A 16377-nucleotide genomic window follows, 5' to 3' on the forward strand; every position below is an offset into this window, starting at 1 on the left:
CGTAACCCGATGCAACTAATCCGCGCACAAGCGGCAACTAATCAATGCAACTGGAACTTGGCGTATTAACTGGAAATCTGTTCAGAAATTTGCTTAATCCCTGTGAAGCTCAGCAAAAATCGAAAAGAAAACAACAAGAAGCACGGCAACACAATAAGATGCCAGCACACAGTAACCAAAGAGCATAATAAAAAAAAAAAAAAGTGTATAAAAAAAAACTGGGCAAAGAAAGAAAGAATTATAATGCCACAGCGTAAATCCCTCCTCAAATTAAGCTCCTTGGCAGTCGCGTATCGGCGGCAGCGCTGCCAGCGCACCCTTTACGCTCTTGTGGTTGCTGTTGTTGCTGTTGTTGGTCTTGTTGTTGTTGGCGTGGTAGCAGCAAAAGGTTACGCTTAATGCAAATACGCCGCTGCCGCTGCTGCTGCTGTTGATGTTGCTGTTGTTGCCGCTGCCGTACAGAGGATCAAATTTCATCCCCACCAGACAAAGCCCAAATACCAAAATACCAATGCGAGTTGGCAAATGCGACATCGACACCAACACCAACACCAACATCACTAGCAACGACAGCAACAACAACAAAAACAGCGGCATCGACGACATCCTTCTGCTGCTTAAGTAGACGACGACGACGACTTTGAGGACGAGTACGAGGATGCGCAGGAGCTGCCACACTAATAAAGCAAGCAGCGCTGCTGGCGGCCCAACTGACTCATGCAAAGCCCAATCTGTGGCACGCCTCCCTCCCCACCTCCCCCCTTCCCCCGCACGCATCTCCCTAGCGTAAATTCAAAAGCATTCAAAGCCGCTCATCTGGCGACCTCAGCAGCAACAGCAGCAACAGCAACAGCAGCAGCCGCATTCGCAGTTCATTGGCAGCGGATTAAGCCGCCGCGCACTCGCAGCGAGCGACACAAAGACGCTTTGCCATTGGATCGATTTAAAATACAGTGACGACGACGACGACGATGAACAAATGAAGAAAAAAAAATAAATAAGAAGCAAAAAAATTGTATAAAAGAAAAATCAGTTGTGGGTATTAATGGCCTCGATATGGTATATGGGTATGGTTGAGGGTAATATGCATAAGCACCATTAACTTGTACTTAAAACTGTGTGTTTGTGTGTGTGTGTACCAGGTGCGGCGGGGCCACACCGCCCCCTCCCTCCCCTATACACTTAGACCCCGTTTCGCCTCTTGTCTCTTGGGTGTAACTTAATTCGCAGTCGGCCCACAAGCGTGGAGCGTCTTCAAGCGGATTATATTAATCAATGCTGCCGCCCGTCTCATAACCAACTAGGCGTATGCGTATTCTGTTTCCTCTTTAAACCAGCACACCTCTATATGCATATAGTATATAAATATATTTATGCCTTTGTTGTGCCTTGTCTCGACTCGACTGCTCTCTTAATTGAATCAATAAGGCCAGATCGCGTATGGTGCGCTCCTTTCGCCCCCATTCACCTCGCCACCTCCCTCGTTGATTTTGTTTGGCTTTAAGCAGGAAGATTTAAAGGCAAATGTAATGCTAGAGCAACACCAGGGCCGCCCAGTCAGTTCAGTGCATATCTACAGACATATTATATATATATATATATATATATATTTAGACATATATATATTTGTATATACTGGGCAATAATTCACTCGCACACATGCACACAGTATAAAAGTCAAAGCGTCTTAAGCGTTAAGTAGGAGCAACGTAAATAAGTAATATTGATAACTAAAGTGATTAAGGTTGCCGCCATGTGTGGCAACAGCGATGACGATGACAACAACGATATGAATGCAACCCACTGAAGATGGTGAAGGAACGGAATGCCGGAAGCGCAGCTCAGCGACCAGTTAAATGCTAAAAAAAAATATGAAGCACAAATAAGAGCGGGAAAATGCTGCAACATGATTTGCGATTAGCATACGTTGCTCACTTCTGCCCAGATTTGAAATCGCTTAGACCAGCAAACCCAAAATGTTTAGAAAATAACAAAATTTCATTTATTAGCAGATTGCAGAAAACTGACTCGTTATCGAACTGAAACTTATAATAAGTTAGAAAACCCGTTTAATGCATTCAATCGTCCTTACTCCTTCAAGAATTTACTAGCAGAATATGATTTTAAAACAAATAATTTCGATTTAAAATATACGCTTTATTGACATTTAAGCTTATAGGCTTTGAACATTATTTTATTTTATTATCATGAAAGGAAGCATGCAAATTTGTACTCATGGTTCAAAGATTTAATTCTAGTGAATAATTTTCCTTTTGCAGTCAATTAACTAAAAATTGCAATCATTTTCAGAAGTGAACATTTTAAAAAGCGTTTCATCCAAGCTGTGAATTGGTCACCATTAATTCGCTGAGTGTAAGCATTCTCTTCTGCTGCCCAGACGCTTTATAACAATAGTTCGGCTCTGGGATGTCCTTTTAAAAATGTGTGATTGATTTGAGCAGCTGGTAAATAGCACTCGACTCTCAGTTTAAGTCGTATAAAAGTGTGATAATGTGAGTTGACATTTAAGTGTGTTTGTGCACGTGTGTGTGTGTGTGTGTGTGCTTTAACTCTTATTGGTTGGGGTAGTCAATGACATTTGTTTGGTGCGCTTACTTCTGGTTCAACTGCACTACAAGTCGATTTTTGACATTTTGAGCAAACATTTAACTCCGCCACGTCCCTCGATTGTGTTTGCAGACATTATCGACTTTTAAATCCGTACTCAGTGCTGCTGCGGGGTCTAAACACAGCGGCCGAGGCAGTGCCATTGGCAACGCTGTTGGCTTGTTCTTCACTTGATAATATTTGACAAATTGAAAATCCTTTTGTGCGACCGCCTTGCAAGCATTTCTTTTGTGCGGCTGCACTTTTGTGGCCAAGTGTCTCTGTCCTTCTGTCTGTCTGTCTCTCTGTGTGTGTGTGTGTGTGTGTGTGTGTGTGTGTGATCACACATGACTGCACACAGCTTGCATGTCTGTTTGCCTTATCCTGCGCTTATAATTTTAATCCTTTTCAACATTTTACGTTTATTTGCATTCATGACATTTTCATATTTGTTCCGAGCACTTGAAAGGACTATGCTTAGGGTTTGATATGCAGTTTGTTTTGCGCCTTTGTCCAGATCAGTACGATTAATATAATATCTTTAAAGTGGTTAGATAGCATGAGTCAATATACATGAGCCGATTTATGTATTTGGGATTTATATATATGTATTTTCATATTTGTCTGCACAATACCCTGAAAAATTCTTAGAGATATTTGGAAAAATTGTAACTCATTTTTACCATTAAGGTTAGGGTGTTTAAAAGTCAGCATAACATATTTTCTTGAGTTTGTATCTAGTTGAGCTATGCAACTCAATTCGGTGTACGACACTTGAATGTCATCAATTAATAAATGTGCTCCTTTAGCTACTTTTATGTATGAATTCGTTAGTTGCAAGCACAGAATTCATTATCAGGTACAAACATTTGTATATATGTATATGTATATGTATAAATAGAAAAATCTCAACAGTCAGCAAAGTCGTTTGCCACTCATCAACGTGCTTTGACCAAAAATACACATCATAATCCTTTTGTAAGGATTTGGAAACTTCTTGTGAATTTGCCCTCAACCATGACTCGTTGCACATGGCTTTTTCTGGCTGTCGTCGGGCTCAAGTTGGGCGCTATGCGAGGTTGGGGGATTTGGAGTTACGTTTCTGGCTTTGCTTGCATTCAATTATCGTGCGCAGTTGGCCATTGTCTCAGGACGGATGTCCTTGTATAGCCTGTCGTCTTCGAACTCGGAACTAATGAAGTGCTGCAGTGCCTTAAGCAGCTGCTAATGCCACTAGAGCCGGAGCAGCCGAGGCTAGAGCTAGAGCTGGGGTTGGAGTTGGAGTTGGAGCTGGATTCGGAGGTGGAGTCGGAGCTGTCTGAACTCTCTTCAGCTGCCTGCACTTGAACTCAGGCAGCAGCCACTTGGCCGCATGTATAAGCATGTTTTCTGGTTTGCTTCACAGACAAAGCTTAGAACCACTTAAGAAAATCCATTCAGAAGACTCTGGGGCTAGTTTAGTTTTTCTGGCCAGCAGCCTCACCTGCTGTCTCATCGCCTCCCCAAATCAACATACATATCTCCGAGAGATGGAGTTGTGTGTGTGTGGCTTGAGGATGCTTTGTGTGTGTGTGTGTGTTGCTATTGTTGTTGTTTTCTTGGGGCAACAACAAAAAGGATTAAATCTAAGACAGGTCACATACACATGCAGGACATACATGCATAGTTTTACATGTCGTAAGGACAAAAAATGAATTTATTACACAACAAAACAAAAGTTGAGACAATTTAAATGCCTTTGCTCGTTCGTTCTCTCGTAAATACCCAAAAAAGAGTCCGACACCAATTTTGCAGCTGGGGCGCCAAATGAACTTCGGACGGAGGCTGGGTTTAAATAAATTACCGCTACGGGCCATGCTTATTTCATTAGGATTATTTCGACTGGGTCTCTCTTTAGCTAACGAAGATATTGCTTCACATCCATTAGCTTGGACTATTTACATGCCAATTGGCTGTGATGGAGAAGAGAGGAGGAGAAGGGAAGATCCCTTGATTTCCGGTTATGTGTTGTTACTGACACAGAAACAGAAACAGAGACAGACTATACACCTCAGGTGGGGGTGGGTTGGTTGTGCAGTACAGTGCGCTAAACGCGAAAGCGAAACGATAAGAGAAAGAAAATGCCTAGCGGCATTAATTATAAGCCTCTTAAAAGTTTCAACATGTTTTCCAAAGAAAGCCCTTTCGAAAATACCAAATACGCCAAAGTCTATGACTCAGCCTGACAAATGCAAAAATACAGCAAGTACTAAATAAACAACGTATGCAGTGTTAAATGTTACACGCGGATTTCGATCCAAAGAGCAGCGTCTTCAAACTAGCACAGCCACAATCGATAGTTAACTGAAGCGGGCCATAAGCCATCTTAACCTCTTCGTTCAGTTCAACAAGGGTTTACAGTCTTACTGCCTTCGCCTATAGATCGCATCAAACTTCCCGTCAAGGCGTACTTTTCAAGTTTTTATGAAAGTTACAAGTTTCTGGATTATGCACTAACCAGTTGCAGTTGGAAACTCAAGGATCATTTTAATTAAAAATTGAAAAAAAAAAAGTTTGTTATTATTGAAACATACGCAATCTAAGCATACAGTTTAATAATATTATCTTAGTATCTTGTAGTATTTTTAAATAATACTCGTCGAACAAATCCGTATAGTATATTTTTCCAATTAATATATTTTATTTTATAATTATAATATATTTTATGGTGAAATTGTTCCTTTCAGTTGTCCTCCATTAGTTGGTTCTACGGCCTCTGTGAATAAACCAACATTTTGACTTACAAGCAGTATATATTAAAGAAATTTGTAGAGTATATTTAATTTGATATAGAAGTTTTCCCACTTTTCCTCATTTTTGATGCATTTTTCCATCTTTTGTGCTTTGCTTGATCTCCTGCGGCACATGGCTCCGGGGCAGTCAAGTTGATTTTCATTTTATTGTGCTTCTTAATATGTTTTCTTTTGCTGCAAGTTGCAACACGGCTGGCGGGTGTTGTCAGGACGTGAACCAGGACTTATACAGGGATATGCAACGTCCAAGGTGTGAGAAATAGGCAACCATGCGTAAGACATGTGGGTGCACAAATAGATGTATGTGTGTGTGTGTGTGTGTGTTCTGTAAAGTTCTTAAGTAGTCCCGTTGTTGGCTCGGCATTATAAATTAAAATGCATGCATTAAAAATTCTACTGAAAAGAGTTTGCAATTAAGTAGGACTTAAGTTGAAGTGTAAATAAAAATGCAAGCACACACACAAGTACATAAAGACTTAAGGACTGCTGTAAGAAGTCTGGGAAAAGACATCAAATTGCCTGCTTCGTGGCACCCAAAAAACTTGTGGCAATTTCCTTAAGACTATTGCTTAATTTCCGGTCACTCTTACTTTCACACACACGCACACACACACACACACACACACACACACAGAGAGAAACAAACATGCCTGACACTTAAGTCCTTTAAAATCCTTAAGATTTTTCGTGCGGCTCTCAGCACTAAGACATTTCACTGGTCAACCACTGATAAGCAAATTCAAACAGTTCACTTGGCTTAAGCAGGACCCTTCCGCATAGCCGCACCTGCCCCTGGCCTTTGCATGTCCTTTACACATTAGGCAAATATCCTTTACGGTTATTAAAACTTGTAAAATTTTAATTTTCATACCCAAATCACTCAAATCATTTTAATAAGTAAATTATGAACATTTTCTTATAAATAAACAATACACACTTTATTCGTCCACCCGAAAAATCTCCAAACCAAATCCCCATCCCTCCAACAAGGACTCAGGTCAACCTCAACCACTGGCAGTCACAAAAAAGCAGAACTACAAATATTTGTTGGTCAAGATATTGTCAGAGCAAACTAAACCGTAAACTTATATAATCCTTGCCAGCAGTCACTTAAATTGCTCTACATCTGTCCTTTCTACCCTATTCCACACTCTTAGCAACCCACTCAATTTGTGCACTTGTGTGTGTGTGTGTGTTGGTATGTGTGTGTTTCTTAGTTGGGGATTAAGTCGTTTTGATGTTGTGCGTAGGCGATTCATAATTATTGTTGGCCTTTCGGCAGTCGTTGCCGCTTCTTGTGGTTAGTCAATTGGTCAATTTCTTATAAGAAAGCCAAATGCGCGCACATACACAAACGACAATCAAGGTGGTCTTATTGAGGTTTTAGTTCCATTCCACAATAAAATTTCATGGCAATCTGCACACGTGGATGCTATGAAAAGTTTTAAAGATTAAAATCTTTTTGGGGGTTGCTCTCCCCTGCTGCTAATTGGCCCACCTCTGGGCTTTTGCGTAATCATTCTCATCGTGGTCCATTGCATACTCGAAGGAGCTTAGCTGACGGCACTAACAACCAAACCGATTCACGAATATCCCATTTATTTGAACTTTCAATTCAGATTGCGATAAGCCAAAAGCAGCGAGCACAATTTTGCAACTGGCAAACCGTGGAGTAATCAAGAATAAGCGAGCATACAACAGTTTTGAAAACGACTGAATAAAGATCAAAAGAGATTACAATTTGTTATACTTATAAATTAATTGTATAACCATTAAATACCCTGTACCTGTTAGCTATGAAAATGAAGAACTATTTTTAATAAAAGTTCTAAAAACGCTAGAGATATTCTGTATTGCCCGCTGTCATCTCTAATGCGTTGAGTTACTAATGAATTTATTCAGTAACTAGGCCTTACAAAATGAAGATATGATTATCTTGGGCTTGCTCTTTGATCTTTAAAGTACAAGTACAGGGTACACCGAGCAATTGTTCGCTAACAGAGAACACAGGCAATTGGCAACTTCATTATTTTTGCGCTCACAGAGCTGGCAACGCTATCGACTTCGACGCTGGCGCAGGTTAATAAATCTTAAGCTGTGACACAGGGCACAAAAAGAAAGAGAGAAAATGGAAAAGTCAGCACTCGGGGAGGCTGGAGACAGCGCGACGACAGCGTCTAAGCCTATGCAAGTGGAGTTCATTACAAATCGTTTGTCAGCTTAGGGCGGGTGGTCTGGACGGGTGGAGGTAAGGCTAAGGAGGGGCTATCAGTCTGTCTGCCTGCCTGCCAGCCTCCCAGCCAGCCTGGCTGAGATTTAATGCCTCAAACGTTTTTAATTCAATTTGTTTGGCCTGTTCGTCGCTGGCTGTCTCGATTATTTTTGCCACTGATAATGCTAATAAGGATAAGCGCCGCCTGGCAGCGATGCGGGGCTACTTAAGCGCTGCACTGCCTGCAAACGAATATATGAGCACAGCATCCCCCAATACCATACCAAAGCGCTACCATTTTCAGGTTAGGGCGATTTCACAAAACAGAGTCCTGGACTGAGCGACGCAACAATTAGCGTACTGAATTTAGCCACTAGGTGATTCACTCTACACACACTCACCCACACAGCTGCCACTTACGCATATGCATATGCAGTTTAAATCCGATTTTCAGTTGAGTTAGAGACCAGAATAATGGGCCAGGATAATAGATTTAATGAGTTTATTATTCGGTTGCGCCACGCATTTTCGCTTCATTGTTCTTTGGCCGAGATTTTTCGGCCAAAGCCGCTGCCACAAAACGCACCTATGGCACTTGGGGGCATTGCCTACACACAATTTTTATCCGCCATTTATGATGCGTTTACATAATGCCAACGCCAAGCCGGTCAGCAAAATGCAACTTTGTCTACCCGCTAAACACTCCAATGTGTGAAACGGGTATATTGCGTCTATAACGCACAACACACAGCAAAAAGGACACCGTAAATGGCTTTAATAAAGACTTACATACGCATTTGGCAAATGGATTTAAACCAGCCAAAACAATTTGCTGTGTCGCGCTATTATTTTAAAGTGTAAATGGCTTGTCACAGTTTATAAATTATACATTATCTAAATATCTGATATTTAAACAAATGAACAATATGTGGTTTGTTATGAACACTTATGAATATAAGGAGTTATGAAATTACCGTTTTATGTCATTTATTTTACAAATTTCACTTTCTTTAAGATTAAAAAGATTAAGCCAATTATTCCAGAAAATCAGATCTCATGAATCCTTTTCCCATTATGCTCTAAAATTGTGTTCTACAATTTTTTATAATGGCAAAACATTTTTATAAATAACTTTAGTCAACTGCTCTCTTCATATAACATTTTTTATGCCTTTTCTCTGTACATATTTACATTTATATTTAATTCACTCTTTTCGCGAATATGTTCATACAATTGATATATTTATTTTTAATGCCCAATGAGGATTTTATGGCAATTAAAAGATTTGCAGGCACAAACAACACCACACACAGTGTACGGTGTATATACATATACATAGATATATATATATATAAATATGTATGTACAATTATATATTTAAAGTTAAAATCGCTCATAATTGTGAAAGCAATATTTGGTCGTTGGACTGTTTAAAACGCGCCCAAACGCCAATCGCCAATCTGTGCTGCTTACAATTTTTATAATTGGAATAATTAATAATACCATTATGGCGGCCAGCAACGGGCGTTAAGCCTATTCGATGTTGGTGTCCCGCCCAATGACCCCCTTTTCAACCGCTCTGTGCCCAGCAGGCGAAATGCATTTTGAGCTTTGGATTGGACATTTGGGCGCTTGGACGCATTGCATTTGGCGTCCGCAATTGGTATATTTTGGTAATTTATTTTTAAGCTTTCCATAATTGGTTGCCAAAAAGTTGCCAATAATTTGAATTAGACCATATTCAAAGAGCCTTACCCTCGAGTACTCGTATTTGAATAGAGTATACTCGAGGTGCTGAGTGCTGCTGGCAAATCATTTCCCGTTGATTAGCGGAAACATTTTTCAATTTGGCCAACTAGCCAGTCTAATTATGTAGCCTGTTATGAATGCACATATTCATAATCCTGGAAATAGACTATTGTATGGGGGTAAGCGGCTAAAACCATTTTGTGGCTAACCTCAGCATGTAATAATTTATTCAACATTTTTCATTGGGCGTGAATTTGTGGGGTGTGCGGGGCAGATGGCCAATGTATAAAATATGTTTTAATTGCTTATTTTAATTTGCCCGATTTGCACTTGCCGCCATTTGAAGCGTTTCCAACTAAACCGATTAGCAGCAGCAGCAGCAGAGTTAGAATTATAAATAATTATAGTTGCACGGCAGTGCAATATCCTACAATTAACAATTATAAATAAAATGGATATAAAATATCAGTTAATGATTCAATTTAGAAGAGGTACAATTAAAATAATAAAAAAGTATTAACGAAAGGAACTCTTTTTGTTGGATTCACTTTGAGAGTCCGTTTAATGGGAAACCAAGCGGGTATATAAGGTTACTTTCTTGGGTATCTCTTCGTTTAGTATATTATTGAATTGAGCCTTTTGTGTACTAAAATCTATTGTGCTTAAAAGAATGCTTAATGAAATTTTAATAAGAGCCTTTATTTAAAATTGTATTGTGATGTATAAAGATTAAAATGAAATTATTAATAATCTTTTCAAATCAGTTCATAAATATATATATATTCCGGAACAAAAATAATAATTAAATAATTAGAATCAATAAATTTTGATGAAGAAATTTGAATTTGTTTTTATCTAATGCAACTAATTGTGAATTCAAGTATGGCTTTCCATCACTTGACAACCAGCTCTGATTATAATTATATAAATTAAAAAGTGCCCTCTGTTTTCTCTCTCTGTCCATTACAGCGAAATCGCTTCCACTGCACTGCGTGGTTGAGTCTGTGCACTCGCTAAATGCCTCGCTTACCATTGACACACGCCAGCCGTGGAAACGTCGGCCCAACATTGAGACAGACAGCTACGTGATCATTGCAGCTGCCACGCCATGGAGCGAAATAGTGCAAACGGCGCTGCAGCGTCTCGGCTACTCGCAGGAGGTGGCCAACACAGCAAGAGGTGGGTTGCATGATAGGTGCCAGTGCTGACAACCAGATTGCTAAAGATTCTCATCTTATTCTATCGTTATGCAGGCTCCCTGATTATCAAACATTGGAAGCCCATACCGCTGGAACAGATCTCCGATAATCCGGCAGTGCCGGTCAGCGATATTGTGGGTGAACTGACCTCAGTTATAACGCTACGCATTGTCATATTGCGTCCGAAGACATCCCCCTTTGGCGAGATTAAGGACAAGCTGCTCAAGCTGCTTGTGCTGCAGTCGCATGCACTGCTCCGATCCACCGGCTGCCCCCTGGACGAGGTGAGTGTAGATTCGAGAGTGGAGCTGCTAATTAGACATTCGCTTTGAACTCTCTCAAGAAAATGTTACATTAAGTTGACGAAATTCTATAATGATTCATAAGCGGTTTACGATGACACCACACTGCCACGCTATTATCCCTCATCCTCACAAGAGTTTCTAAAACTTATGCCTTACCCCCCTCCGTGGTTTCTTTACCCACGTGCGCTTGTAGACAGTGCGAAACTAAGCTGGTAGCTAAGCGGAGCAGAGGGGGAATAAAAGCAAACTTAAAAACTCAAACCGCTAATTTGCGTGAATTGAGGCATAAGCACACACACACACACACACACACACACACACACACACACACACACACACACATACACACGCACATGAAAAGAGGCAACAAAAGTTTCGGCATATCCTTGCGCTTTCCCCCTCAACCCAACAACAGCACCAGCCAATGTCGTCTGTCTGCCCGTATCTCTCTCTCTCTCTCTCTCTCTCTCCGTCTCTCTCACTCTCTCTCTCTCTCTCACTCTCCCCCTTTTTCTTTCTGTGTGTGTGTGTGTGTGTGTCTTTGTATGCATATGAATTTTATAGAAAATGTTTTGATAATGACTACAAAGAAATGTTGTTAAGACGAGTTCATTTATTTTGGTTCACTTAACTAATCCTTTTTTGCAATAGTTTTCATTTTTAATCAGCTTTACGCTTATCAACTTGGCTGATGATTTTAAATACGTGTCTATACATACCTACATATATACATACATATACATATACATATACATATACATATACATATACATATACATATACATACGTGCATGTCAATATACATTGAATGAGGGCTTATTAATTTGTTAGATAGGATTTAAGGCAACTAACTGTAGCTAGGGGTTGCCAGCACATGATCTATCTAAATCCCAGCCATAAATCAGAGTTCTATAAATACTATACATACATATAGTATATATATATTTGTTGACTGTATTGTATTGATGTAGTTGGCACTATCGGAAATCACGACCGAAATACCCTTCAATTGATATTGTGACTGATTTTATTGGCCCTGGTTAATATTAGCAAAGTCGTTTCTCTAATCACATGATAAGCATATTCTATAATTCCCTAGAAGCACACAAATTTGTGTATACCCTGTCAAATGCACTTTGATTGTGGTCACATTGCGCTGTGACTCCGCTGGTCCCGTGGTAATTGTCGTCTCTCTTCCAAGAATTGCGAAACGCAGGCAACCGATATGAAAATCAATTTAATCATTCGTCCCCCCGCCCGCTCCGATCGTAATGCGCGTCAGCTCATTTTATTTACAATTAGTTGTCTATAACACACAACACAACTATACTCACACCCCGTTCGTGTGTTTCGAGCAGCTTAAGTGATTTGGGGCGCCTCCTTAGCTGATAGCAACCGACATTATCTATTGTACGCGTTGTCTACACACAGCGGCAAAGAGGCGGAGTATCTATGGACATTTAATACAGTATACCCGAACTCACCACCCTCCCCCAGCCCCCCGCAACCCCTTAGACACATGCGATTGGCATTGCTGCTCATTGTGCCCTGCACGAAGAACTTATGAATTCGTTTCTATTTCTGAACATTAAATTCAATTTTAATCGCATAAGCTGGTGTGTCGTCGGGCTCCTATCGGGGCATAGGGACTATCTATTTATCGCGCCCGCGCTTGACGGGGCCGTCAGTTAATATCAGTTTTGTGGTATCAGTTCCGTATGGGACTGAAGCAGGTATCGTAATAGGCAATTTTGAGGCTAGCGCAATCAGAGTCAACCGTACATTTATGGCTAAGTAAATCCCGCCACTTGAGGGCCTTAACCAACCCACCAACCGACCAACAAAACCACCGTGATTTTTATGACAGTCGCTTAGTGCGGCAGACGTGGGCTTAAGCCAGCTAACTGAACTGGCGACAGCCACATGCTCCACATGGGTACAGTCACGCCATCTACACATAGAATAAAATCAGTAATCTTTACTTAAATCGTGTCAGAAATGTTACAAAGTCCAATACTTAATACACAATAATTAAATATATTTATGTGCATTTATTTTATTCTTGAGTTGTTGACTAAAAATATAAATACCTTGGTAAAAATACTAATTAAAATAAATGAGTCATCTTACAGTATTCTATACATTTTGCTCAGTGCACTGTCTTGCTCTTTACTATTCAAGGACACCCCTCGCTAATCCAGTTCAATTATTTGTATTTCTTTGCAGGTTACTCTCTCGCAGATTTGCCGCAGTTCACACCAGAATACGTATGCATTGCCTGGCGGCGAGATATCCGATGAGCTGCGGCGCAAGTTCGACCAGTGGTGGTCGAATCAGCTCTCTCCGCAGTCCGCGATGACACCAAAGATGCTGCCGTTTATGTCGGCACCCTCAACGGTCCCAGTGGTGCCCGGCGATATGGACTTCCCGGTGGGCACAGCGATGGCTGCCGCTGCTGCTGCGGCGGCACATGCGGCTGCAGCTGGCGCTGGCGCTGCTGCCAACCCTTTGGGCGCCATGAGCAGTCGGGAATCGTTACTGCTGGCCAACGAAGCGGCTGTTGCGGCGGCCGCGGTGGCAGCACACCATCCAAATTCAGCTGTTAGCCAGGCTGCACAGGCGGCTGGCCATCATGGCAGTATGCTCGTCCATCCGATGCACGCATCGATGCATCATCATCACCATGCGGCATCGCATGGCGCTCAGTATCCCAGCCAGAAAACACGCATGCGCACCAGCTTCGATCCGGAGATGGAGCTGCCGAAGCTGCAGAAATGGTTCCAGGAGAATCCGCATCCCTCGCGCCAGCAGATTCAGACCTATGTGGTGCAGCTGAACGCTCTGGAATCGCGACGCGGTCGCAAACCCCTCGATGTGAACAATGTGGTGTACTGGTTCAAGAACGCACGTGCCGCCCAAAAGCGCGCTGAGATGCGTGGTGGTAGTCTTGGCAATGCGATGAGCGCCTTGGGCCATGCGGCCATGAATGGATATCTGAGTCAGCATGCACCGCTCGGTCAGAACTCGAGCAGCAGCGCTGGTAGCCAGCCGCTCAGCATGGGCAATCTGTCCATGTCGCACGATTATCTCAAGAGCCCGATGAGCCTCAAGTCTGAGGATATAGACACCATGTCGCAGCACTCCGATGAGCTGGAGGAGGAGCCCAGCAGGCCTGGAACGCCACAGTTACCGCTGTCGCTGACCACGCACGAGCGGCATCGCAGCACGCCCATGCTGGAGGATGAGGATGAGGAGGAGCGTACTGGCGAGCATCATCAACAGCAGCAGCAGTCCGCACAGCAGCCGCAACGCTCTAAGAGTGCCGGCAGCGATGTTGTCAATGGCTTGGATGAGGAGCGCGAGGAGAAGACCACTGTTGTAAAAGCAGGCGATGAAAACGAAACACATGACAATTCCAATTCCAACTCCAATGCGCATCCAAGTGCGATTCTCGAGCCAGCTGGCGATGAAGTGAATTCTAACAACAACAACAATAACAACAACAGCACACAAAATCAGAGCAACAGCGAACAGGAAGCAGGGGGAGCCAGCACACCCAAGCGCAGTACGCCCAAGGAGGAGGATGACGACCTTGACATGGATGAGGATGATGAGGACAATGAAAACGATGTCAGCCATCTGGATGGGTTTCGTTCGCCCTCGCCCGACATGGGCGGCAGCGTAACACCGCACAAGGATCAACTGCCATTTCCCATGGTTCCCAACTCGATGTTCTCGCAGTCCTTCATGTACATGAGCCACTATATACCGGCCTTCGGTCAGGCAGCAGCTGGCCATTCGCATGCCCATCATGCGGCAGCTGCTGCGGCCGCCGCTGGCCTGCAGCCGAATGCGCTGATGGGCGGAGCGGGTCTCAATCTGTCGAGTATATCGAATGAGGAGCGACGCAAGCGCAATCGCACCTTCATCGACCCGGTTACGGAGGTGCCCAAGCTGGAGCAATGGTTTGCCATGAATACGCATCCCTCCCACAACCTTATCCTCAAGTACACCGAGGATCTCAACACCATGCCCTACCGGTAAGTAAAGGCAGCAGCACAGCCTTACTTCAATTATCTTTTAACATATACACACATCGACAAATATCACTTCACAACAATGAATTTAAATAAACTAATAAATATATATTTATTTGCTTTTGCCGTTTTAGCCAAAAGTTTCCGCGACTGGAGAGCAAGAACGTGCAGTTCTGGTTTAAGAACCGGCGGGCCAAGTGCAAGCGTCTCAAGATGTCGCTCTATGATAACAGCCAGTGCAACCAGCTGGGCGGCCTGAGTTCGTTTGTGCCCAAATACGAGGAACGCGATTAGTTGCGACAAGAGTATTAAAATCAAAATATTGGAACATTTGTCAGGCCATCTTACCGCTTGCTAGAAGCATTTGTAAATAAACCTGGCTACCAACAAAACAGAACTACATTTCTATTTAAGAGTTAAGTCCTATGCAGCTATGACAAAAACAAACAACAAAAAAAAACAAACAAACAAACAAAAAAAGATGAAAAATGCAAACAAAAAAAAAAAAAAACTTAACATAATCCCGTAAGCAAACTCTCTACAAGTATTATAGCAGGAGGTGTACCAGTTGATGACCCAGTAACAAACACACTTTCGGTCCCAGTAAGCTAGGCAGTTGCCGCGGAATATTTAGCAAAAATTAGTTAAAAATTATACTTAGATCAACTAATAGTACTTTAATTTATTTACGCAGAAACATTTTGACAAACGACTTAGCTTAGCATGACCTAATCAAATATATCTAATAGCACTCTATATTTAAATAAGTTTAATTATCTATCAATTTGCGAGTTAGGCGTGTAACCAAAGAAAGCTAATTTCATCTGTAAATATGTATGTTATGCCTACCTATTCAATATTAATATACGACTAGTTACGAGCATTGGGAATTTCTCGTTTTTAAATACTTTGTCTAATTTCTAAAAGTTTTTGCCTTATTTAAATTCGTTTTCCAGCTTAGCACATATCTTTGGCTCATTGAATGTAAAGAGAAAGAAAAAAAAACAATAATAATTAAATATTATCTTTAGTGGATTTCGTTGTATATCTTGGTATTTAATACCTGCAAAAAAATATAAAGCTACAGCCAACTAAATAATAATATTTTGTTTCGAAAATATTCAGCAGATGTTTCAACTATTCCGTTGTGTATTTAACTAATTAAATTTCAGGAGTTTGATAACAATTACGAGTAGATTCACATTTATATCTACACTTAAACATGTTTAACGAATTGTTCCACTAGATCCATAAGCATACAAATCGAAAATAAAAACAATTTAAATTTACTTGTAATTTATTGAAAGCATGATAACACACAAACAAATAAATATTACAGATACACATACATTATATTATAATATGTATTCCCAGCAATTATTAAATAATTAAATAAATACAATTTTAAATGTCAAATTTGAGCTGAACTCAATGTGTTGTCTTTTTATTTTATCCATAACTTGAATCGCACTTTAC

General features: G+C 41.4%; 1 protein-coding gene across 2 annotated transcripts in view; it reads left to right on the forward strand.

The window, feature by feature from the left end:
- Positions 1-16311, forward strand: part of LOC6560308 (polycomb protein Asx) — a 56801-nt gene extending 40490 nt beyond the window's left edge. For both annotated transcript variants that reach the window (XM_001986566.3, XM_043216263.1), the window contains exons 3-6: positions 10330-10539; positions 10614-10843; positions 13091-14904; positions 15036-16311. In XM_001986566.3, the coding sequence (XP_001986602.1) occupies positions 10330-10539; positions 10614-10843; positions 13091-14904; positions 15036-15195 (2414 nt within the window). In that variant the 3' untranslated portion in view covers positions 15196-16311. The remainder of the gene's footprint in view (positions 1-10329; positions 10540-10613; positions 10844-13090; positions 14905-15035) is intronic.
- Positions 16312-16377: the final 66 nt, after the last annotated feature.

Source organism: Drosophila grimshawi, unplaced genomic scaffold (genome assembly GCF_018153295.1).
Source record: "Drosophila grimshawi isolate 15287-2541.00 unplaced genomic scaffold, ASM1815329v1 contig_1367, whole genome shotgun sequence".
NCBI classification, from domain to species: domain Eukaryota; kingdom Metazoa; phylum Arthropoda; class Insecta; order Diptera; family Drosophilidae; genus Drosophila; species Drosophila grimshawi.